Here is a 26320-nt window from a genome sequence, read left to right on the forward strand (position 1 = left end):
GTTTAAATGTCCATATTTCCCATAGCCATCTGTAGATTCAGCGCAAGTCCCATTCATTTCCAAATTCCAGTGGCATTTTTCAGAATTCGAACAACTCCTAAAAATTTTGGGGACCATAAAAGATACCAAATAACTAAAGCAATCTTAAGAAAAAATAAACCTGAAGGCATGACATTCCCTGATTTCAAATTATATCACAAAGCTATATTAAAACAGTTAGGGTATTGACATAAATACACATAGATCATTACCACAGAACAGAGAGCCCACAAATAAACCCATGTATCTATGGTCAATTAATTTGTGACAAAAGAGGTAAGAATATACAATGAGGAAAGGGTAGTCTCTTCAATACATGGTGCTGGGAAAACTGGACCACTCTCTTACACCATGCAGAAAAATCAACTTAAAATGAGTTCAGAGACTTGAATGTAAGACCAGAAATCATAAAGCTCCTGGAAAACGACAGGCGGTAAGTTTCCTGACATGGATGGATGTTGGCAGTAATTATTTTGGAATCAACTTCAAAGGCCTCGGTAACAAAGCGAAAATAAACAAATGGGACTGTATCAAACTAAAAAGCTTCTGCACGGTAAAGGAAACCATCGACACACCAAGAAAGCAACCTATGGAATGGGAGAAGATACTTGCAAATCATATATTGGATAAGGGCTTAATATCTAAAATCTGTAAAGAACTCATTCAAGTCAATAGCAAAAAAACCAATCTATAACAGATGGGCAGAGGATCTGAATCGACATTTTTTCAAAGACCTACAGATGACCAAGAGGCACATGAGTTAAAAATAGAACTACCATACGATCCAGTAATTCCACTTCGGGCTGTTCATTCAAGGAAATGAAAGCACGGATTTGAAAAGATACCTTTTGTGGTCATTGCAGCATTATTTACAAAAGCCAAGACATGGAAGCAACGTAAGTGTCCACTGATGGATGAATGAGTAAAGAAGATGTGAGAGACGTGCACACGCTGCAATATTACTAAGCCATTAAAAGAATGAAATCTTGGGGCACCTGGGTAGCTCAGTCGTTTCAGCGTCTGACTTCAGCTCAGGCCATGATTTCACAGTCCATGAGTTTAAGCCCCACGTCAGGCTCTGTGCTGACAGCTCAGAGCCTGGAACCTGCTTCGGATTCTTTGTCTCTCTCTTTCTCTGCTCCTCTCCCACTCTTTCTCTGTCTCTCAAAAATAAATAAATAAATGTTAAAACAAAGGGGGGGGGGCGTTTAAAAAAAAATAAGAGAATGAAATCTTTTGTGACAACAGAAGTGGAACTTGAGGGTATTATGCTAAGTGAAATAAGTCAGAAAGACAAATACCATTTGATTGCCCTGTAGTTGAAAAAACAAATGAACAAACAAAACAATGCATAGATAACAGAAAGGGGATTGGTGGTTGCCAGAGAGAGGAGTGTTGGGGGGCTGATTACTTGGGTAAAGGTCATCAAGAGGTACACACCTGCAGTTATAAAAACTCATGGGAATGTAATGTATGGCATGTGACTACGGGTAATGATACTGTATTGCATATTTGAAAGTGGCTGAGAGAGTAGATCTTAAAAGTGTTCATTACTAGAAAGAAAACTTACAACTATGGTGACAAACGTTGACAAGATTTTTGTGGTGATCATTTTGCAATGTATACAAATATCAAATCATTACATTGTACACTGGAAACTAATACAACGTTAGGTCAATTATACTTGAAGTAAAAAAATAACATACTCAAAATACACGATTTAATAAAATTAATTTTTACTGTCATCAAGAATATGAATTTGACATTTTAAAATATCTATTAACTATAAGTACACTGTGGGGCTACTACCCAGATTCATTCTAGAGTGCTTGCATTTTTATTCAGCACTGCTGGTGTGCCATCAGTACAAATATTACTACAGTGAAAAGGGCAGCTGAGATCATCTTACAACAGTGAAAATGGTTCATGATTCGCCTGAAATGGTTTCAGGGATCCCCAGAGGTCTCTGAACCACGCTTTGAGAACCACTGACCTAGACTTGTATCCATTGAATTTGGATTGGTGGGAGAGGAGAGAGGAAGGTACAGGCAGGGAGATTATCAATCCAAGCTATTAGGCTATGCGCCTTCTCACCGATTCTGAAAGTGGTAATAGGCAAGGAGGAGAATATGCTGATTTTCACAGAAGAGGATGGGCAACTGGGGCGTGTATCTCCTTCAATTGTAATCTCCCTTATTACAAGTAGAATTACGTTTGCTTGGCCTTAATGGACACAGATTCCACAGAATCCTATAAAAAGATGTGAATAGTCTTCACAAGTCTTTTCCTAAAAGATAACTGCCAGCTTACTGTGAATGTCCCTGCAACCGTTCTCAGAACTGACTATATATTTTGTTTTGTATTTGGATATTTTATAGAAAGTGGAATATAGAAGGGGGTATAAAAGCTATTGGGGGTTCTTTCTAGGGGAAAGGAACATGGCTTCCAGTTTAAAGGTGTTCCCCGTGTCCTGCCTCAGACCTTTTTGTGATTATTCTTTTATGACTTTCTCTGTAAAGATTTAGATATGACTGACATAGTCAATCTTTGATAGTAAGTGACCATTCGTTGCCTTTAGTTATCTGTTTACCTTGACCTAATATAGTATGTGGTTTTAAATACATTTGTAAATTGAATCATATATGAAATGCATTAAGAGAATTTTTTTTAAGTAAACAATTGTCCATTAACTATTACTGGACAAATAATGTACCTTGGTTGCTTAAAGCAAGATATTATTTAGTCTGGCTGCCCAGGTTTTTCATCTCTACGCCTCTTTTCAGCCTTCACCTTTGGCATCATTTCTATCTTTAATCATCTATAAGACACTTAACCTTTTCTGTTTGACCGTTCTGTCGGACCCATGGTCTAAAACTCAACTTTCTCTGTATAATGTTGTTTTTTGTAGTGAAATGGCCTTTCATACCCATCACCCCGCCACCTATAGTTACAACACTCCTTTCCTTTAGATTGACTTTCAAATTTTCCCAGTCTCCTTTCACTTGACCTATTTCACCTCAGCTCCCTAGCCTCCTCCACACTCTCTTCCATGTTCTGTTGAAGCCCCTCTCTGCCACATCTGCTGAACTTGTTCATCCTTGTTTATTATTGCTTCCAAAGTGTGTTCTTGCCTTTACCTTACTTTTGCCCTGGAGGCAACGCGGCGGAGTAGAAAGTACTTGGACTTTGGTGTCAGACACCTCTTACCACGTACTATACATGATCTTATGTAACTTAATTAATTTCTGATCCTTAGTTTCATCTCAGATAACAAAGTATTAATTTTTAGGATTGTTGTATTACCCTTTTACTATATATTTTGAATCTGTTAATCAAATCTCCCAGTTAAGCTCCTTAAGGTGAGTGATTGTGTGTAAACAACATTAATAACAACAGTAGTAAATAATATTTATCAATCAGTTCAGGGCCAGGCAGTATACTAAGTGTGTTGCATATTTTACCTTTTTTAAAGCTTCACCATTGCCCTATAGGAGAAGTATTATTTTTTGCAGTTTATAGATAAGGAAACTAAAGTTCAGAAGAGTAACTTGTCTGGTTACACTGCTCATTATTGGCAAAAGGAGATTCAGATCCATCTTTTTGACCCTAGGTCCTACACCATTATGGCATCATTACTTAAACTGTGCTGGGCACATAGTATCTCAACAGATACATTTTGATCCTGCATGGTCACATGATTGTTTAGTCCAGAAGCCAGTAGTTTATGTCTGAGTAGCTTTGCTAAAAAGCCCATGAAACGGCAGGAGACCTGGGCGCAGTCCTTGTGTTAACTCCGATTTCTACACGATTATGTGTTTCATATAGTTTAAAGCTGATGGAACAGGATACTTGCAACCTTGAGGAGGAAGAGCGAAAAGCAAGTACCAAAATCAAGGAAATCAATGTTCAAAAAGCAAAACTTGTTACTGAATTAACAAACTTTGTAAAGGTAAGGCATTTTCTTAATTTTGGTCACTTTATTATGGCAGGTAGATAAGTACATAGATTAAAAAAACTCTTGCTAAGATTTTACCATCGACAGTTTTAACTTTGCTTGATATTTCTCATTATAGGTCAATAATTTGGTTAAAAGCACTCATTAAGCTAAATTATTTTATTCCAGATGATTCAATTAAATCCAGAGAAAGATATTTTAAAAGTCTCTTGTAAGAAATAGTTGTAAAAAGAACTCTTTGAGGTATCAGATTAGAAAAATGTTATTTTTCTCCTGGTTTGTAATTTTTTAAAAACTATATATTTTTTTTCCTTAGTTGAAAAACAAATTAAACTTTCAGGGGTTTTTGTTCCTAGATTTGTACTTCTTTGCATATACAAAAAGTTGATTTAATTCTTCAAAATACTACAGTGATCTCTGAGAAGAACAAATTAGAATCAGATTACATGGCTGCTTCATCACAGCTCCGTCTCACAGAGGTACAATTTTTGCTTTTAGTTTTTGATTATGGGGTGCCAGCCTCAGACCAGTTTGAAAACCTGTATCATCATTTGAAATATGCATTTTGTTCTATGCTCTCTAATTTACAAATTTAATGCATTCTGCTGATGAGGAAGCCCTGTGTGAAACACTGTACGATGCATCTTACGTTATTGATTGGAGGAGGTGTGGTAATGTGAGAAGTGAGAGCATCTTAGTCACTTGACAGGCAAAGTCTCCTATCTGTTCCCTTAACCCATAAAAACTTCAGTCATTCTGTCACCACGTAGCCACTAGTAGCTTTTATTACGGTTTGTACGTCTCATAAAGTCAACTGCAGGTGAGTTATAATCAACACTGAGAGTGGCCTTAGTGTACAGTTTTGGTGATTTAATCTTCTGTTAATATCATTCTGTGAAATGATAAATATTAAAATAGCATGCAGAGGGTGAAATGTGATGCACTAAGGTCATGAAAATCCCCAAGAAGAACTGGCAACAAAATGATGGTGACAGTGGCATCGTCTTTTGAGTCTTCGGAATCCTTTTCCAGAAAATAGAAGAGCAGCTAGGATAGCAGCCACAAGCCCATGGACAGCGTATAGAGCAAAACTAAGTTTCAGAGTATCCCTGTTGCTGGTCCACAGTACACTCTCCCACCACCCGCCCAGAGTTAGCGTCCGACTGGACAAGGTAAGGGCACGGTCTCCAGCAAGACTCAGCAAGACCCGGAAGGCTCAAGAATAAGTCCGGGGGTGCCTGGGTGGCTTCGCTGGTTGAGCTTCTGACTTTAGCTCAGGGCATGATCTCACACTTTGTGGGTTTGAGCCCCATATCAGGCTCTCTGCTGTCAGCATGGAACCCACTTTGGGTCTTCTGTCCCCCTCTGTGTGCCCGTCCCCCACTTGCACTCTCTCTCTCAAAATAAATAAATAAACTTAAAAAAAAAAAAAAGGTAAGACAGTCGTAGGACTCAGAACCCCAACCCTCTAACCACAGGATTTGTCCTTCTGGCATTGCCTATCCCCATCTTGAGTCATCTCCTAAGCCTGAGTGTAGGTGTGATTGAAGGAGAAGTGTAGCTCCTCGTGAATAACAAAGACATTCCTATCACTCAGAAAATTCCTAGGGCTTTACAGTCTCCTTCCCAAGAACCAGGGAGTAAGGCCTGATTCTTTCTTACACAACACCTGCGAACTCCAGAATATCAGCAGGTAAGATTAAGTCAGCAGCAAGCTAGCGTGGTATCAGGAAGTATGTGCTAAGCAGAGGGAAAGCTCAGAGAAGCCAAAAATGAGGTCACCAGCAGGTTCTCCTTTCTAAAGGAAAGAGGCCCCACTAGGTGTGGAAAGCTCTGCAGATCAGTTTGAAAACCGCTGAAGGCGACTGTCGACTCTAGGAAGGTCGATGGTGCTGTGGAGGTCCAGGCTTGGCGAACTCTCAAATTAGCCTAGACTGCTGTGCAGAAGCACGCTGCTTACTGAGAAGTAGACCTATACTTCTACTGAGTACTCAGTACTTCTACTGAGAAGTGATAGACTAGGAAGACCACAGAATTGGTATTTATATGGTTATAAGGCAGACAGGGTAGGTAACACACAACACTAAAATGGGGGAAGGGAGACAATAGAAGTAAAATAGAATATACTTCCTGATTGTCCTATAGGAATCGTAAGGAAATAAAAGGATATTACTTCAAAGTGGGTACTTTGGGAGATGGAAGTAAGGGAGAATTTCAGTATTACTTACAGTGGGAACCAACAGACAGTATTCTAAAAAAGATATAAAGGACATAAGGGTATTATATAAGGTATTTGTGTAAACTTTCCTAAATACCAAAAGATAGAAAAGGGGAAGGAGATAATAGAACAGATCATGTCACTGAAGATATTTTATATATATACATATATGACATGAAAATAAATATGACATAAAAAAGAAAGGGATTCATAAAGGTTTAAAAAGGAAGACGAAGAGCCCAAGGAATTTTTTTTAAATCACAAAGGCTCAAAAATATCTAAATTTATGAAATCATAATGATACTTAATATTGGTCACCTTTGGAGGATACTGGAGAACTAGCTCATTATTTTGAAAAATGGCAAAGAAAAAATCAAGCATTTATCCAGAACTTCCTAGGTGATTTTTTTTTTTTTTTTTTTTTTGAGAGAGGGAGAGAGAGCACAAGTCAGGGAGAGAGAATCCCAAGCAGACTCCACGCACAGCTTGGAGCCCAACTCTGAGCTCAGTCCCATGACCTAAGCCAAAATCAAGAATTGGACACTCAACCTACCGAGCCACCCAGGTGCCCCTGTGTGAACTACTGTCTTGGTTAAACAAGTAGAAGTGCCTCTTTACAGAAGCATTTCAGAAAATAAATGCAGAAGGAATGATAGTATTAGAATATCCCCCTTGCAGCTGCTTATGAATCGGTGGCTCACATTAGCTGCTGACATCACAGAAAAATACCCAGATATTTATGTATGTGCCAATGAAAAGACATAATATGAAATTATTTTATGAAAAAATTCCACTCTGATTAGGCGTCTGGAACAGGGTGTGTTCACATCATCACGGTCAACATTTTATACTGGAAAATTCTTACTGTGGGAGCTGTGCTGTGCATTGTAGGATGTTGAAATTTAAACCCAGTATCCCTGGCCTTTACTTTCTAGATGCCAGTAGTGTACCCCTCCCCACTCCATTGTGACAACCAAATGTGTCTCCAGACATTGCCCAGATGTACCCTGGGGAACAAAATGGCTCCCATTTCAGAACCACCGCCCTAAAACTACCAGTTTAGTCTTCAGAATAATCCATTTAATACTCACATCTCAATTTAGATGATAAATTGTCATCAGAAATATTTGATCGTATTTTGATTTTATAAAAGTTACAGTTGAAGGGCACTTGGGTTACTCAGTCGGTTGAGCATCTGACTCTTGATTACGGCTCAGGTCATGATCCCAGGGTAGTGGGGTCCAGCCCTGCTTTGGGCTCCGTGTGGAGCGTGGAGCCTGCTGGATTCTCTCTTTGTCTGTCTCGCTCTCTCCTTCTGCCTCTCCCCTCCCCTCAAAAGAAGTTTATAGTTAAAAAAGTAAATGTATATACTCAAGTTGTTCTAACTAAACATTTTCTCATAGCTGGAGTATTTGTTTTTAAGTTAAACTAAAAATTTAGTTTCTCAGTCACACTAGTCACATTTTAAATGCTTAATGGCTGCATTGGACTTGTTCCTTCTTTACTGGATAGTGCAGTATCTAAGAAAAAAAGGAAAAAGGAGATAGAGAACCTAGAAGTTAAAAAGTATTTTAAAACATTAACCAAATACAATGTGTGGACATAATTTAGATCTTGATTTGAACAAAGCAATTGCAAAATTTTTTTTTTCTAAGAAAGGCATATGAAGGAAATAGAATGTTGGAATTCCTTCAAAATCTTCCAGAAAGGGGGCTGTTTAGGAAGGGAGCATGGATGACACAGTCTTGGTCACGGGTTGATAATTGTTGAAGCTGGACGATAGGTACATGAAGGTTCATTATACTGTTCTCTCTGCTTTCGTACATTGTTGAAATTTTCCACAATAAAAACCAAAAAGCCTCCATTCTTGGCCATGATGAAATAGCAGGGGCCAAATGTACCCAGTCACTTTAAACCACTAAAAGATAGGACCAAATATATGAAACAGTGATGTGCAGACACTGGATAACAGGCAGCACAGGACAGTGATTTTGGGGAGAAGGAACAGTGCGAGGTGAGCCCTGTGGCTCCCTCAGCTTACTTCAGGGAGAGCTTCCAGGCCACAATGTAGGCAAAAGGAAGCCGGCGGGAGATCTAACATAGCACTGCAGTTCTTAGATGTGGTAAGCGGGTGTCAGGAGAATAGGTGAACAACTTTCTGGCAGTAAATTTGACAATTCAGAAGAAATGGGCAAACTTTAGAAGCCATGAACTATCAAAAGTTCCTGAAGAGCAATTAGAATAGCCCTCTTTTTACTAAAGAAATTAAATTTGTACTTAAAAACCTTACCACAAAGAAAGCTCCAGGCCCAAGCACGTAACCGAAGAATTAATAGCAATTCTACCTGAAGAGGAGGGGAATACTTCTCAACACATTGTATGAGGCTAGCATTCCCCAGTATCAAAACCACACAATGGAAACTACAGACCAGTATCACTCATGAACCTTAGATGCAAAAATTCTTTTAAAAAGGTGAGCAGATTTAGAAAGTTAGCAAATGAAATCCAACAGCATGTAAAAGAGTATTACATCCTAACCAAATGAGTTTATCCCAGAAGTATACAAAGTTGATCTCACGTTTGGAAAGTCATCAGTGTAGTTCATTATGTGGACAATACACAAAAACCAGATGATCATCTCAGTGTATACAGAGTAAATATTTGCCAACATCTAGCATCCTTTTTATGATAGAAACTTTCTGCATCTAAGAATAGAAGGACATTTTATCCAGCTTATGAAGGGCATTCACCCAAAACCGTTAGCTGATACCGTACCCCTTGGCGAAGGAATGGAAGGAAGCTTTCTCCTACTGATTGCGAACAAGGAAATGCTCACTACTCACCTCTGTTCCACACTGTTCTAGCCAATGCAATAAGGAAGAAACAAAAACCTATTTCAGACAGACATCATTTCTGTGGAAAATGTTAAAGAATTTACAAAAATGCTGTAAGTTCTGTTAGTGCATTTAGCAAGGTTGATAAGTTCAATACAGAAGTTCAAAATCAGTTGTGGCTCCGTCTACTAGCAATGAACAGTTGGAAATCGAAGTTTAAAAACAACACTGTGTTTAATAGCTTCAAAAATATGAAATGCTTAGGGATACATTTATAAGACCTGTCTGTATACTGAAAAGTACAAAATTTTGCTGAAGTTAAAATAAGATGTAAGTAAGTGGAGAGAATCATTGTGTTCATGGATAATAGAATCAGGATTTGTTAAAATGTCAGTTCTCTCCCAAATCTATAGATTTAATGAAATTCCCAGCAGGGTTTTTTTTAGAAATTGACAAGCTTATTCGAACTTTGAAAAAGAACAAGTTCCATGACTCACCCTTCCTAATTTTAAGACTTCTTATAAAGAAAGCTGCAGTAATGAAGACATCATTGTATTGGGGTAAAAATAGACCCATATGGCTCAGTGGAACAGAATAGGGAGTCCAGAAATAGATTCACACATATATAGTCAGTTGTTTTTTGGCAAGGCAATATCAAGGCAATTCAATGGAGAAAGAATAGTCTAACAAATAGAGCTAGAACAATAGAATAGTCATATACAAAAAATGAGCTACAACCCTTACCTCATACCACATGTAAATGGGTCATAGACTTAAGTAAGAACTAAAGCTAAAAGCTTTTTGAAGGCAAGAAAAGAAATCTTAGTGATCTTAGTTTTAGCAAAATAGAATGGAACACAAGAAGCATGAACTACATTAAGGAAAAGGAATCAGAAGTTTTACTTCAAAATGAACTTGCTTTTCAATAGATGCTGTTAAAGGGCAGGCTACAAATGGGGAGAATATATTTGTAACACATACAACTAATGAAGTGTATCAAGATGAAGGGCTGTCACAGGGGCCATATCTAGCCTAACATCTGCTTATACACAGTCCTTACAAGCTAATAGTTTTTCCATTTTTTTTAAAAAGATTATATATAAGCCCTCAACACCTAAAATACTTACCTGCTGGCCCTGTGTAGAAAAAGATTGCTGACCCCTGAACTTTTATACAACTATCAATACTAAGAAGACTAACAACCTACTCAGAAAATGGGCAAAAGGTTTTAGCATGATCTCCACTAAAGAAAATACACAGACAGCAAATAAGCACAGGGAAAGATGCTCAGCTTTGTCAGTCACTAGAGAGTGTGAATTAAACTTATAATGAGCTACTACCACAGATGCACTAGAATGACAGACTTTAAGACGGACCATACCAAATTGCTGGTGAGGAAGTAAAGCACCTGGAACTCACATACATACTGGTAGAGACTTAAAGAGTGTAACCACTTTGGAAAATCATTGGAGAGATTCATAAGTGCTAAACGTCTGTATGCCATATGATGCAGCCATTCCTTTCCTAGTATTTACCCAAAAGAAATGAAAGCTTGCATCCATGAAAGATGGGTACAGGAACGTGTGGCAGTATGGTAACAGCTAAAAGCTGAAAACAAATGTCCAGCAGCGGTAAGTGGTTGCAAATTATGGTCTGTCCACATAAGGGGATATTACTCAGCCATTAAAAGGGATGAATTACTGAGACCCAGCATGATGGTTCTCAGTTAATGCTGAGTGTAAGAAGCCAGACCAAAAAAACTGACTCCATTTGTACGAATTCTATGGAACGTAGAATGCGCAGTAACAAATCAGTCAGCAGTTGCCTGGGCAGGGTCAGAGGGGATGGATTACAAAGCAGGACAAGGTGTTGACTGTGATAGATATATTTGTCATCTTGGGGGTAACAGGTTCACTGTTGTGTATGTTCATCAGAACTCATCAGGTTGTACACTTGACGTGTAGTTTGTTCACCAATTACACTTCAACTCTGAAAACACATTTAAAGAAAGTCTATTTTTCGAATATTTTCAAGTCTGAAATTGTAAAGCTACACCAGGGTAGGAGGAGTAACATAACTTCCATGTGCCCCTTATCCCTGACAGATGTAACACTGCCATATTTGTTGCGGCTTTTGAAAGCTTGTCATGTATTTGAAGTCCCCTTGTGCCCTTTGTCATCCACGCTCCTACCTTCCCAGGGTCTGCTACGCTCTGGCGGGGTCTGTAGATGATTCACTTTACGCCTGTCTCTTGAAGAACACTCGTGTTGTGCAGTAGTGAAGTGTTGTAGTGTCGGTCAGCAGCAACAGCCTGAGATGATAGGTTTTAAGAAATACAGGACCGCACAGAGAAGTGGGAACATTAAATCAGAGCAGACTTGCAGCTTCATTATTTGGAAGGCAGCTTCTTCAGACTCCACTTCCTGAAAAAGCTTATGGCTCAAAGAAATCAGAAGAAACAAGATTTTGCTAGCAGATAAGCATCTGAGAGTAGTAAGCAAGCATAAACACACCTAGCCAGAAGGAGCTAAAGGTCAGGTTTGATATAGTAGGATTGATTAGTTCACTTAGAGCCAAAGCCAGAGTCTTAAAAGATGGGAAAGTCCTTCCCTCCCTTCTTCCCCTCCCAAGCAAAAAAGGGGGAGGAAGGCAGCAGGAGTAGCCATAGTCATTCTGAACATGTGGAAGGGATCCAGGAGAAAAAAGACAAAAACAAAGATAGTACCCAAATGGGGTGGGGGACTGGATATGGAACTCGCCTCATCTGTATTTATTTCATGGAGTGTGAGGGAAGTCATCTGCCCTCATGTGTTCTGTCGATAAATAATTATAGAGCCCGTGCTACGCTGAGTGAGCCTGTGAACCTGGTTGTTCAGGATGGGAAGTGGTATCATAGATGGTATCATGAAGAAGTTGACCCATCATGCCAGTGCTGTGTGGACAGAGTCCAGTCACACAATACAGTCTTGGATCCTTGTGCCTCAAGTTTTAATTTCGAATTAAGCATTAATGAGCTGAAGAAACCTATGGGTTTGTGTCCTGTTTACAGAAGCATCAGAAATCACCATGGCTTGGGGGAAGCGTTCTCCCAGACTTCACCCTACTCTTGACATAGAGCTGCTCTTCCAGCCTTCGTTCTGTGTCAGGGTTTTCTGTGTTCGTAGCAGCAGCAGTGTTAATACTTTGAGCAGAGTGGACTACTCTAGGGAATAGGAAAGCCTCTTGGGAGGAGGTTTTATTTTCAGTCCTTGAGTCAGTAATTTTTTACAAAGATGGCCCCATTATACCGTCCAGACAGATAATCTCTGGTTTGTTGCTTATCCTTTTAGATTTTGTTACCTGGAACTAGCCACTCAGCCGTCAGCCTCCTCACCCCTCGCAGACATGCCTGCACGCACACAGGTTTTTCCACACCGATCTTACTCGACGCTAGCCAACTTGAGTTTGCATTTCCTCAGCAGTATCTTGCACCATTCTGTTTCTCTTTGTAACGAGTTGATCTGAAAATTGCTTTCTCCATCTCCTTTGTAAGATTGTTTGATTTTTTTACGCTGGGTCCTCAGTAGTAGTTGTTTGTTGCTGACTGACCGTGCTCCCTGAGCCCACATCTTGAATCACCCAATGAGTGAGAGAATATGTGGTACGATGTGTGGCAGTGCACCTTCTCTTTCGCTTGTTCTCTTTCTTCTGCTGGCTGTCATTGACCCACAGATGCTCTTACCGTTCTGTCTTGCTTTCCTCCTTCATTTGAAACAAGGAGAACTAGTGGGGTGTTTTTTCTGCTTGTCCCCTTGAACACATGGCAGGTTACACCAAGGACCCGTTAGTACCACTTCCCATTTTAGCCTCCTCATGAAAACATGTTCACAAAAGAATATTGACACAGAGTTTCAGTAGAGATTGTGTCCATGAGGGAACCCAAGGTGACTTAACCATCATGTAGTTTGAGAAGTCCTCAAACTATTGGAAGGCAAATAGGGCAGCAGGATTCCGGACCTGTCAGACATCCCAAGGGAGGCGAATGGTGGTGAGCCTGTTTGGTAATGACGTCTGGAGTATCGTCAGGACAAGTTTGTAAGCTGTACGTCTAAATGTGGAGGTGGACACAATGGATATACCTATTACTTGGTTGGGTTTTTAGTTGCTTTTAAACCACGCACTGGTTTTCTAACTCTACTCCATGTCTCTTGTTTGTTTACAGCCATAGGTATTAAAATACCTGACTGACTTGTGGGAATATTGTGCTCATTCACTTTAATTTTTTTTTAATGTTTATTTATTTTTAAGAGAGAGAGAGAGAGAGACAGAGTGTGAATAGGGGAGGGGCAGAGAGAGAGGGAGACACAGAATCTGAAGCAGGCTCCAGGCTCTGAGCTGTCAGCACAGAGCCTGACACGGGGCTTGAACTCACAAACTGTGAGATCATGACCTGAGCCGAAGTTGGACGCTCAACCGACTGAGCCACCCAGGCGTCCTCATTCACTTGAATATAGATCAAGATGCTTAAATATACTGTCTAGCACAAAGACAGTTTCCTTAAAAAATATAGATTTACATCAGAATTAGTGATAAGAATTAGAAATTGTTAAATGTATTTAGCCTCCTACTAAATTTAGAAATTCTGTTCTTTCATCTAATATTGCCCTCTGTGGCTACCTGCTTACCTCTCCTGCAAAACGATTTCAGACTTTTTTTTTTATTTAAGGGAGATCTCTTTTGGGGCCAGGGGGGATCATTTAACAAGTCAATAGTATTATCGCCATTACTTCATTTGTTTTTACTATTTGATTGAAATACAACTTGTAGTCTTGTATATTAGTCAAGATCACTATCTTTTCTTTCCATATTTCTAAGTTATGTATTCTATGTGATATGAACTAAAACTTAATGTTTAAATTTGAATCTGTTAAATTGCTATGAAATGTGATGCTTATATTTACAGTAGAGGAAAATTGAGGTAGAAATGTTTTTATTTACTAATATTCTAGTAGAAATCCATAAGACCTAGAACTCCAATTTTTTTCATACAGAAAATTGTTCGTTTTGACTCTTCTTTTAATAAATTGTCAAGTAGAATACTTAACTGTGTTGATTTTGTGTGCAACATCCTATTTATAGTTTACAAGAAATGCTGTGAACAATTCTGATTTGTTCCACTAGAGGGCCCTCTTAGAGAGGTTTTTCCTTGTGAAATGTCCTTGGCCGTGGTTCATGACCATTGGACTTTCTCAAAAAGAATTTCAGAGAAAAGCTAATGCTTATTCTTTCAGAATATATACCCACAGAGTAGTTCTTTCTGAGATGTTGGTGAGCCATAGTTGGTAAATTTGCCTTTTTCTCTCCCTAGGTCTTACACAGATGAAGTTTGTTGCCTATTAACTGTTAAAGGGTAGACTCTAAGCAAAATTATTAATAAAGCCTTCTTCACTAGTCTGACTTGACATTATCTTACATAATTGTATGCTCTCTTTCTTGCTGCCCCTTACCCCCACAAAAAAAGCTCACCATGAATTCTGGTTTGGAGTGGGGGAAAAACAGGTGCTATATGTAGAGGTATGTCAAAAGCATGTATGTCCAGAAAGAACATTATTCTTTGGGAAAGATTTAATTAGGCAACTGTTGAGTGAGGTTTTGTCTTCTGAAGCCCAGAGTCCTCGATGTTCGACTCCTGTATTTCTTTGCTGTACTGTTGCGATCCTTTGTCAAGGCCCAGAGGAATACAAAGGAGTGGAAGACTCGAGGAGTGTTTGGTTTCCACCTGGCCCTTGTTTATACTGCTTCAGTGTGATCTGCCCTGAGAGCAAAGCAAGGGTGATAGGGAGTCTTTAACATTCTCTTTCTTTTCTCTCAGATACAGAGACCATAGTACCATTGATTCGTGTCAGGCTGGCTTTGTATTTTGAGTTCTGTTCAGTATGTACTCCTGAATTTATCTGCTATCCAACTTATATGCACAAAAATCACCTGAGTACCTTGTTAATAATATAAATGTCCAGGCCTCTGCCCTAGAGATCTTAATCAGGAGATCCGTCTCGTGGCTGGGCATCAATACTGTTTTAACAGTCTTCACCATCCCCCTCCCTCACCCCTCTAGTTTTTTTGTGTGGGCAGACCAAAGTTTGAGGTTTAGTGGAAAGAGCGAACTAGACCGGTTTTCTTAGGAACCTGTTTGCTTGCTATAACCTTGAGCAAGTTTCTTAGTATCTCTGAGCCACATGTAAAAAAGATAATGCATTTCTCTAAGACTGTAAGGATGATTGGATCAATTAACACACAGGATAGTGGTTATAACCAACTTGGCCCACAGAAGGCATTCCACTCCGCCCTCCTCGTTACCCAGAAACTTAACATTTGGCTCTTGCCTACCTTACCACTCTGATATTTACAACCTTACCTCCTCTCCAGCTATGGTAGTTTTGTCATTCCCTAAATAAGCCTCTAAGGAGGCTTTCCTTCCATCATTTGTAATCAGCTGTCCTAGGAATGCTTTCTGCTGCTTCCTCTTTAGTCATTTCTTACTTGTCCTTGAAGACCATTCACCTGTCATAGCTTCTGTGACCACTCTGCCCTTCCTGCATTCTCCCCTCCCTCCCCCCTCTCACATGCTGGCTTTGCTTTCCCCTGAGAGGCATGGTGCCATAATGAAAGGAGCAGGAGTTCTAGAAGCAGGCAAGGATGTGAATCCTGACAGCCTGCAACTAAATGTGTGAGGTTGGCCAAGATGCTTTAATTCTCTTTTTAATGTGCAAAATGGGAAATAATATCATTGTACGGTATTGTGAGGAGGGAATCCTATGTGAAGCGCACAGCACATAAGCTTTCAATAAATAGTAGCTGTTTCTTTTATGATAATAATTTTGTGTAGCTTTCTCCTTATTCACCTCTCTCTGTTCAGTGCATAATAAAATACTGACATTTATATAATGGATTCCCCGTAATTATCTGGTGAAGGAATGAATGGGTCCATGAATAAATGATAAGTACATGAAAGGCACTTGGAAGACTACCAAACACTATTGAAAGGTTCTCTTTACATTTGAGTACTGAGTTTTCAGATAGGAAACCTATGTACTGTGTATTTCAAATTTTATTCGAGCATGATTATATATAGCTAAGTTAAACTGTTTCAGGAGAAAGCGAATTTAAATTTCAGAGGTCTTAAGGACTAGAGAAATGTCACATTATGTGCTGATAAATTTTAAAGTTTAAGTTCAAATTTACTCTCTAACAAAAGCTGTCAGGATTTTTGAGGTATGGTTTTCAGATGATTTATCAGTTGAAATTCCCTAATTTATTTCATATGAGGCATACCTCATTTTATTTCTTTACGTGCTACAATTCTTCAGATATTGCATAATATTTCATTATTATATTTGTTATGGTGACCTGTGGTAAGCAAAAGGGTTTGCTACTAGCTCACGTGGTAGTTACCATTTTTTTGGCAATAGAATTATTTTTTAAATAAGGTATGTACATTGTTTTTTTAGATAATGCTGTTGAACACTTACTAGACTACAGTATAGTAAATAACTTTTATATATATGACATGTTTATATGTGTATATATATAATATATATATATATATGTTTGGTTATATAGGAAACCAAAAAATTCATTTGCCTTGCTTTATTGTGATAGTCACTTGATTGAGGTGGTCTGGAACTGAATCCACAGTGCCTCCCAGATACATGTATAATGTGGTCATTTCATAAAGTCATCCTCTAACAGTAACCTACAAATTGTCAAAAATGTTTCCTTACATTTAGCAACATTTCATTGAGCTGGATGAAAGCAGACAGAGATTACTGCAGAAATGCAAGGAGCTGATGAAGAGAGCTAGGCAAGTATGTAACCTGGGCGCAGAGCAGACGGTTCCTCAAGAATACCAGACAGTAAGTATAAAAAGTATATACGGCTACAAGTTATATACTCAACACGTTATTTTTAAGCTCAAAGTGTGTAGTCATTGTAATGTGCCATAAGAAACATAATGTGCTGAAAGAAATAATGGGATTTTCCCATTTTTAAGCTGAATGTGTATGTCATCAAGCTTAATGGATTTTCTTTACTGTCTTCAAACTTGGGCACCAGTTGTCGGTTGTTGCTGTCTCCTTGCCCAATTACCACTACCAGAACATTCATTCTTGCGACAAAAGGCTTTTTTCCCCCAACCTACCTGTAAGAGGTGGGGGCAGGAGGTGGGGTGTAATTTTTTATGGACACATACCATTGGTAATTAGTTTATAAGAAACAGTAAATAGAGGATGTTTAGAAAAAGGCAAAGTGAACATATTTTTCTGGAAATGAGGGTGCTTATTTATGGTTTGATCTTTAGGGCTAACATCTGTTGGTAAGAAAAGGAGAAAAGAGCCTTTCCTCCTTGTATTTTATGTGCTAACATACTGTTCAGTTCAGTTAATAAATGAGACGCTGCCCGTAGTTCACGTTCTACCATGACTTGGGGCCCCGTGACCCTAAGCTTTATCTGGCAAGTAGGGATCACACCTTGTCCAACATACCTACTTCTTGCAGAGTAATGTCTAAATAAAATAGAAAACTACTTTTAAAATATTTAGATAAAATACTTTATCTTAATTTCAGTAGGTAGTGAAATATGTATTTCCCTATTTAAATAATTAATGTCTAATCTCTATTTTAATAACTAATGAATGTCTACTAAAGATATAAATAGAACTGGAAAAAAACTCATTTAGATTAGAATTTTCAAATCCTCAAAGATTTTACTCTACTGTATCAGACACAGACACCACAGAGAACGGATTAGGGTACATAATGGGGATTTAGTAGCTCTGAGACAAATTGTGTGGTTGTTGTTTCTATAAAAATATACTAGAACTTTTCCTAAGTACGTTTAGTTACAAAAGAAGTAAATATTAGTCCAATGTCTGTAGTTTCTTTCAGAGTAGCAGTACAGTTCTACCCTTGATAAGTTGTACTGTTTTCGAAAGAAACAAAATTAGAAGATAATTCGTATATTAAAAATGTTACTGATCTATCAGGCCTTGAACAAGACAGATACTTCTCTACTGAAATTTACATCCGAGGGTGGAGGGTGGGGCAGACAAACGAATTAAAAAGCAAATAGATAATGTCGGCTATCGAGAGGTGCTGAGAAGAAAAATAAAACAAGGTAAGAGGATAGAGTGTCAGAGAAGGTTCCTTTGAGAAGATAACTATTTTAGATGATTCCTGAATGCAGAGAAGAAATTAGTCAAGTGAGTGTTTGGGGAGAAAAGTGTTCCAGGCAGAGGAAATTGCTCCTCATGAAGCCCCGAGGCAGAAGTGTATGCGTCATGTGTCAGTATGGAAGGAATCTCAGTCGGTTGAAACTTGGTAATCCAGGCATAAACGAAGGCACAAGTCACACCATGTCGGGTCTTACAGCCCACAGAAGGAGTTTGGGTTGTATTTTGAGATGGCACCCACTGGAAGATTATGAAGAGGGATGTGGCTGACGGGCATGTAGGAAAGCACTGTAACTGCCAGCCAGGTGAAGAATCAAGTAGGGACACAGAACTAGTGCAGTGAGACCGTTCAGAAGATTATTGCTTTGGACCAGGCCAGAAATAATAGCAGCAGGGATCGGGGTAGGAGGCTGGAGAAGAGGGAAGCGTGCCAATCTGCGGATCTGTTACTGACAGTAGCAGGACTTGCTGATGGATTGGAGGTGGAGGGTGAGAGAGAAGACCAACCCCTTCATTCTGCCATTGACTGAGATGACGAAGATTGAAGGAGAAATAGGTTTGTTCACATTGGTAGGGAGGGTGTGTGAAGTGAAGATTTCTGCGTGACCATCTAGGATTTAGGATGCCCGTTAGGGAGTCAGGTGAAGACACCCAGCACATTTAAGTCAAGCACAGGGTGAAAGCCCAGCGGACAAGTCACGTCGACAGCGGATACTTCCTATCTGAAGGGCTGTAGATGTTGAACTGCTTTCGGTTCAACAATATCTAAAAGACATAGGTATTAATGTATCATTTCAAGGTCTTTTTCGGAGTTTTAAGGTTCATTTTGTACGTCATTCCACGCGATCATTGCAGGTTGTGCTACAGCACAGTGTACCATTTTCCTCCCAGATAGGAAGGGGGCTGCCCGGACTTGTCTCTACCGCCTGGACTCCAAAGGTCGTACAGGTGACCCTCGAACAACAGGGTTTAAACTGTGAGGGTCCACTTACGTGTAAATTTTTTTTTCGTAAATAACAGTGCTATGTTTTTCTCATGTTTTTCTTAACATTTCCTTTTCTCCAGCCTCCTTTATTGTAAGAGTACAGTATATAAAACATGTATTATCCACAGTATGTGTTGATCCACTGTTGATGTTATCAGTAAGGATTCCAGTCAGCAGTAGGCTGTGGGTAGTTATGTTTAGGAGAGTCAAAAGTTATACGTATATTTTTGACTCACAGTGGGGGTCGGCCTCCCCAACCTTGTGTCGGTCGAGGGTCAGCTGTACTACGGTGAGATTCTGCCGTCAAAGTAACCGGATTCTTAAGATGCTTTTGTCGTTCTTCATAAGTACAGTATAAAGTTCTAACTTCTTGCTCTCTTTCAATGCCCCACATATTCTGGACCCATTCTACCAATTCAGCAAGTACCCACCATTCCAAATGGACACAACTCCTCACCCCCCATGGTATGCAGCACTCATTCTTTTTTCCAAGCTTCCTGTCTCCCCTCTGCCTTGCTTTTCCCTAGCTACTTGCTCTAAGGCCCAGAGATGAAGTTGAGGCCTCTTACCTTCTCTTAACTCTCTTGTAGCTCCTCTAGCATGAACTGATACTTCCCTTAGTCTGTATGATATGTACTGCTTACTGTAATACTCAACATTGATACTCCGCCTTAAGGTGTTACCCAGTGTTATTCAGTCAATATGTTTCGCATTTTTTAAAGTGTAAGCTATTTGAAGGCCTAAAGCCCTGTTTAGTTCCTTTGATTTCTTGTATGCTAGCATGCTGTTGAACACATAGTAGATACTCAGCAGAATATTTATTCAAATTGAACTGCCTTTGCTGTACTGTCTGCTAATAATAGACCATTCTTTTCTTCTTTAGGCTTTCCAGGATCTTCCAAACACGTTGGATGAAATTGATGCTTTATTAACTGAAGAAAGATCAAGAGCTTCTTGCTTCACAGGACTGAATCCCACAGTATGCTTCTTCCCCTTTGGCCTCCCTCAGGCACCGCCACTCTCCCCACACACCCCACACGCACGCGCGTGCACACACTTCGCTCCAGTGCCGGCCTCCCACTCTGTACTAGAGCTCTTGGTAATAATAAGCTAGACAGCAGGAACAATGTGCTTTAAATGCCAGATTCTGAATCTATTAGAATTTTAAATAGACTCTTCCTAAGGAACACACTGTTCTGTGCCTTTCCTTTATAAAAAGAATAGTGGGGCTAACCTGGAATACTGCAGCGTCTATTTTTTTTTGAGGATGAAAAACACTTTCAGTACAAGAACATAAATGAGTTGCATACAAACAGTGTGACACAATGGGCATTTTCACTTCACGTTTTAATTGATGCACAATTCCCTGTAATTTTATCCTTTGGTAGATTTGTCTTCAATATTCTTTTTCCCTGGCAGGTCGTTGAGGAATACACAAAAAGAGAAGAAGAAATAGAGCAATTAACTGAGGAACTAAAGATAAAGAAGGTTGAACTGGATAAATACAGGGAAAACATTTCACAGGTAGTTATTTAACCTTTATCTTTTCTTCTGTTGCGTGCTCACCATTTATCCCACGGGCACATAGAACGGCGCAAAGTGAAATTACATGGAACGAATAGTTACACATGTCCTCGTGGCTAGATTGATACTACATTTCTTAGGGACAGTTTTCTATCAATATAGTAATACTTCTTTTGTGTTTTTATATTGAATTTATTTGCAGGTAAAAGAAAGGTGGCTTAATCCTTTAAAAGAGCTCGTAGAAAAAATTAATGAAAAATTCAGCAATTTTTTTAGTTCCATGCAGTGTGCTGGTGAAGTTGATCTGCATACAGAAAATGAGGTAAAACTGCATTTCACGTGTTTCCTGGCGAGTAGTTTTATTTATGTGCTGAGAGTACGTGTGAATTGTTAATTCTAGAATGAGGCCTGTGACAGTTTTGCTTACTAAAAAATCGTTCAAAGGAAGGAAAATACCACTGCGGGAGTCCATCGCAGTCACTTGTGTTTGTGTGTGTGTGTGTGTGACATTTGAGATCAGTCGCTAGCATCTTACTGACTTTTTGTATCCGGGGAGGTAATGGTTATTTGGCTCTGCGTGAATTGATTTATAAATCCACCACTGTCCACATTACAACATTCCTAAGCAGATTGGCAAACTTGACTGAAATACAGTCTATCAGTGGTTTCCGTTTTTAGCAAGAGAGAGTACACAGGAATGAAAATATTTGCAAATTTGTTACTAGTTTCTTGAGTTGTAAGTTAAGGCATTGCAAGTATAGGTAAAATAATTTCCTTTCAGAAATACATCAAGTGATCAACTGGGATTTGCTTTAAAATAATTGAAAAAAGGAGTTGGGGGAATTATAGATGAGAAACAGGATGATTGTTTAATCCTCACAGTTATTTTGTAAAGCAGGTACTATACCTCAGTTTTCTTTTTTTTTTTTTTTATTTACAAATAAACTGCAACAACAAAGTATCAAAGAACTAGTTGCCGTCTACAGGCCTTTAGGCATCTTCGCAGATCTGTTGAAATAAAACTACAGTCACTAAATTTACGGCTTTTCCTCTTCTAATGGATTTATTCAGTCTCTTTTCAAATAGTAGTATGTAAGTGCCCGAGAAACCTGGAACCTTCCAACAAGTATGTGAACGTTTCACAGGAGGACTATGATAAGTACGGCATCCGGATTCGAGTCAAGTTCCGCAGCAGCACGCAGCTGCATGAGTTAACTCCACACCACCAGAGCGGGGGTGAAAGAAGCGTGTCCACTATGTTGTACTTGATGGCCCTTCAGGAACTCAATCGATGTCCGTTCAGAGTAGTTGATGAGATCAATCAGGTGTGGAGCTTACTCCTTTACCTGGGTTTTATTGCATCTTGTGGTGGATCTAAATGTAATCAGTATCATTGTTGTTTAGGGAATGGACCCGATCAATGAACGGAGAGTGTTTGAAATGGTTGTAAATACTGCTTGTAAAGAAAATACATCTCAGTACTTCTTTATTACACCAAAGGTGGGTAATCAGTAATCTTAAAGAGCTCATGTAACTCCGAAGTCCCCTGTGGCTTCATCATGTAGCAGATTTTATGGCCCAATACATAAAGGTGAGCAGAAATACTCCCACAAAAGGAACTCCAAGGATTACAGTAGTATTTACATTACTATAGGGGACAAGTTCCAGTGACATACTTTTTTTTTTTTTCAACGTTTATTTATTTTTTGGGGGGACAAAGCATGAACGGGGGAGGGGCAGAGAGAGAGGGAGACACAGAATCGGAAACAGGCTCCAGGCTCTGAGCCATCAGCCCAGAGCCTGATGCGGGGCTCGAACTCCCGGACCGCGAGATCGTGACCTGGCCGAAGTCGGACGCTTAACCAACTGCGCCACCCAGGCGCCCCTCCAGTGACATACTTAATCAGGGACCTTATTATTGCAAGAAGAAACGTAGGAGGCATAGAATTATGTTCTAGAACCAAGATTTCCTCCCTGGTTTTGGCACTTACTCCTTCTCTAGAGAAGTTCTCTGTTAGCACTTTTTTACAAGCGGCAGGGGATTCCACACTCAGACCTGAGATGCTCATGTCCCCAGAAGGGCCCGTCCAGGGATGCACTGCCCGTCACCATTCACCAGCACCACTGCCCTGACCCAGAGGAAATCGCAAATTAAGCCAACGTCTTCTTTTCTCACATTAACTTCGATAAAAGCAGAATCATCCTTACAGAGAATTTTCCGTAAGCTAGAACCATTACAACAGGAAATTGTCTTTTGTTACATCTTGTGCTGTAGGTGAATTGTAAGACCAGTAAACTCAAAGCTGTGTTTATTAACGTTACTGGATCTTCTTTTTAAAACTAAGTATGCATGAAAAATTTTATTGGCAAGTCCATCTTAAATGCACACTTTTATTGAAGAGTATAATCTGTCTTCTGGGTCTGGCACATACTCTCTGGAATAGCCAGACCTGTTAATGCTCTGTTGTCTACCAAACACCCTGCCCTTAAAAACCCACCCCTCTGTCACACACTTTTCAGGCTACCAATCTTCCACGACCGTACAAGTTGCTTGTGAAGTGTCTGTGGATAAATGAGTGAAAGAATGGATCCCAGGGATGTTCTGAAGGACTTACTTCCAGGGTCAACCTAGGAAGCTGTAGGATCTTATTTGGCCTGGGAAATACTGACAAGGCATGTTGATTCATTAGGCCGGGCTTCAGGCGCGCTCGCTCAAGGAAGGATCACAGTCTGGCAGGATTTATGTTGAACTGAGAACTTCAGAAGTATTTCATTTATGTTAGAAATAAAGTAACATTTGACTTGACCCCACCACGTGAGGCCGGTAAATCGTGCTTAATATACGGCATTATGTGCCCCTTTGTTTTAACACAGCTCCTGCAGAATCTTCCTTATTCTGAAAAGATGACTGTGTTGTTTGTCTACAACGGTCCTCATATGTTGGAACCTAACAGGTGGAACCTAAAGGCTTTCCAGAGGCGGCGGCGGCGCATCACGTTCACTCAACCGCAGTGAAAGTAGAGGGCGACAGCTGTGACATTTCTCTGGTTAAATCCTGTTTCTAAGTGTGGCTCGCTTGAATAAAAGGAGATTCACTAAAGACTAAGAGATCAGTCATTTTTGGAAACCTGTTAAACACAAACGGGTTGATGATTGGAGACCGTAGTAACTTCTGTCTGTGGAACATTATCCGGTAGTAGAAATTAGTCTTCAGCTTTTGTTGAACTTGAGTCCTTGGCCCTCTGGCCGTATGTCACGGGGTTCCCACGATAAAAGGTGTTGACTGTGTTACATCACAGGTGCAGGGGGAAGTGTGGTGGGCCTGCTAACCTCCAGCTAGAATTCCAGAGTAACTTTAATTACTGTCAGAGTCTAAAGAGGACTCTGCAGCTCAAGTCATAGTTTGCTCCCAGTGTTCTATTTAATTTTTTTAAAAATTGATACGGAAATGTCTAGACTAATGTATAATAATTTATGACAAGTCTATTCATTTCTTCCTATTAAAAAGGATTACCTTATCTCCACTAGGAAATGTGATTTTATGGGCCTTTAAAAAAAACTTTATGAAACTTGACACTCTAATTGTATTGGTATCTCAAGGGAAAAACATGCTGGGCTTCAAAAACGGTAGGACTTGTTTGAAATGCCACAAGGTGGCCACTAGATGATGCAACATGCAGCAAAAGATTGACAGAAGAAAATCAAGTTTTTAAAGAAAAACCCTGTAAAGTGTGTGTGGGGTGGGTTTGGTTTGTTTTTTTTTAATTTAAAGTCAACTGTATTTTACATCTTCAATTTCTAAAAGCATTTTTATAATTATTTTTAGAAGGGTTTTTTCTTAAGATTTCATATACTGGTTTCTACAGTTTATATTTGAAATTTCTCAGTGTTATGTCAAGAGTGAGGGAAAGCATTGATTTGTTTCAAAACATACTGTTTCTAGAACTTAAGCTTTGAGGTCCTTCCTTACCATGTTGATCCTACCCCACTGTCCTAGAAAATCTAGTTTGAACTATTTTCTTTGAGCAGGGAAGAATTAGGGAATCATTTGTTTATCTCTGAGTTACACTAATTAACAGTGCCAAAACAGTTCTATTCTTTTAAAAGATAAATTTTGTGAGATAATGGACGAATCCAAGAACACGTCTCTCTGAACAACGGATTGGATCCGTGCCAGTCATGACAGAATTATTTTTTGACTTGGTAGCTTGAATAAATTGCAGAATTGCATTCAGTTTGGGCTTTGTATATTCATCAATAGCCATGGAAATTTATATTCTTATTAGGTCAAAAAATAATGAACTGCAAATCTATCCTCTCACTTGGACATTTTCTCTTTAAAAAGGTATTTTTTTCTTGAAAAAAATTTAAAAGAGCCTTCTCAGTCTAATGCATGTATTATGAAAATATTTTAAAAAACATTTTTACTGGTGTAACAACTCACGTAAACATTGAAAAACTTGGTAACCTATTAAAGGGACAGTGCTCCCAAATGTTTCTGTTGTTTAATACTTTGCTTTCCACCAAAATATCTTTACTGATACACGCTTACTGTCCTGTGTTTTGTGTCTGAGTGCCAACCATGTTCCTTCTGCAGGCAGGTGACCCGTGAGCAGGCAGAGCTTGAAGATGAGTTGTGTTTGCAAATCAAATGGTCAAGTTTATTGCAATTTACATATGCCAGTAATTATTCCATACTTTGTTTGTAAGCATTTTATATTTCTCTACTGGACAAATATTTAGTTTTACATTGGATTTTGAACTGTAAATGAAAAATTATGTATCATTTTAACATATTAAGAGAATAAGTCTAACACATTATATTCTCAGCCACTTAAAACTTCATATATTTTCTGCAAGGGTTGATTTCTAATTACATACAAATTGTACAAACGCCAAGTGAAAGTCTGATTTGATGAATAAAATATTCAAAACCTGAAGGTGACAAGTATTTTTAATGAGAAAATCCTCATTAATTTGCCTAAGGAGAGAGTCTCTATTCAAAGATTTTTAGTGTTCAAAGTAAAGATTTTTTGCTTTCTGACTGTCTTTTGGACACGTGCTTGTTTTCTTTGGAGTATGAATCTTTAGTCTGTGAAAAATGTAATTCTGTCCTGCCATAGTGTGTATCTGCGTGCGTGCGTGCGTGTGTATCACTGGGGAAAAAGACCTCTGTGGGAAACGCTTTGTTGGTAATAAATGCATATTTTCATATTCTTTTGGAGTATAGTGTTTTTTATTTGAGAGAGAGAGAAAGTACATATGCGGGCAAATGAGTGGGGAAACGGGAGAGGGAGAGCAAGAATCCCAAGCAGGCCCTGTGCTAGGCATGGAGCCTGACAGAAGGCTGGATCTCACAAATTGTGAGATCACGACCTGAGCCAAAATCAAGAGTTGGACGCTCAACTGACCCAGGCCACCCAGGCACCACTAGCGTAGGTTATTTTAAGTGAAAACTGTTTTCACACTTTCAACCTTATTAAAAGTCATTTTGTTTTTCGCATTTAGTGAAAAACCAGTCTGTCTGGTGTGCTTTTGCCTGTCCGTGTTCAAAAGCCA

The 26320-nt window shown here is 39.2% G+C and overlaps 1 protein-coding gene across 1 annotated transcript in view; it reads left to right on the forward strand.

The window, feature by feature from the left end:
* The window catches only part of SMC5 (structural maintenance of chromosomes 5), a 97033-nt gene extending 71055 nt beyond the window's left edge, over positions 1-25978 (forward strand). Inside the window, exons 16-25 of the mRNA XM_086684979.1 lie at positions 3865-3988; positions 4351-4473; positions 16813-16938; positions 19658-19702; positions 20121-20216; positions 20657-20761; positions 20964-21083; positions 21907-22086; positions 22166-22261; positions 23636-25978. Coding sequence (XP_086541105.1) covers positions 3865-3988; positions 4351-4473; positions 16813-16938; positions 19658-19702; positions 20121-20216; positions 20657-20761; positions 20964-21083; positions 21907-22086; positions 22166-22261; positions 23636-23776 — 1156 coding nt within the window. The 3' untranslated portion in view covers positions 23777-25978. The remainder of the gene's footprint in view (positions 1-3864; positions 3989-4350; positions 4474-16812; positions 16939-19657; positions 19703-20120; positions 20217-20656; positions 20762-20963; positions 21084-21906; positions 22087-22165; positions 22262-23635) is intronic.
* Positions 25979-26320: the final 342 nt, after the last annotated feature.

Source organism: Puma concolor, chromosome D4 (genome assembly GCF_028749965.1).
Source record: "Puma concolor isolate L17-30 chromosome D4, mPumCon1.1.hap2, whole genome shotgun sequence".
In the NCBI taxonomy this organism is placed as follows: Eukaryota; Metazoa; Chordata; class Mammalia; order Carnivora; family Felidae; genus Puma; species Puma concolor.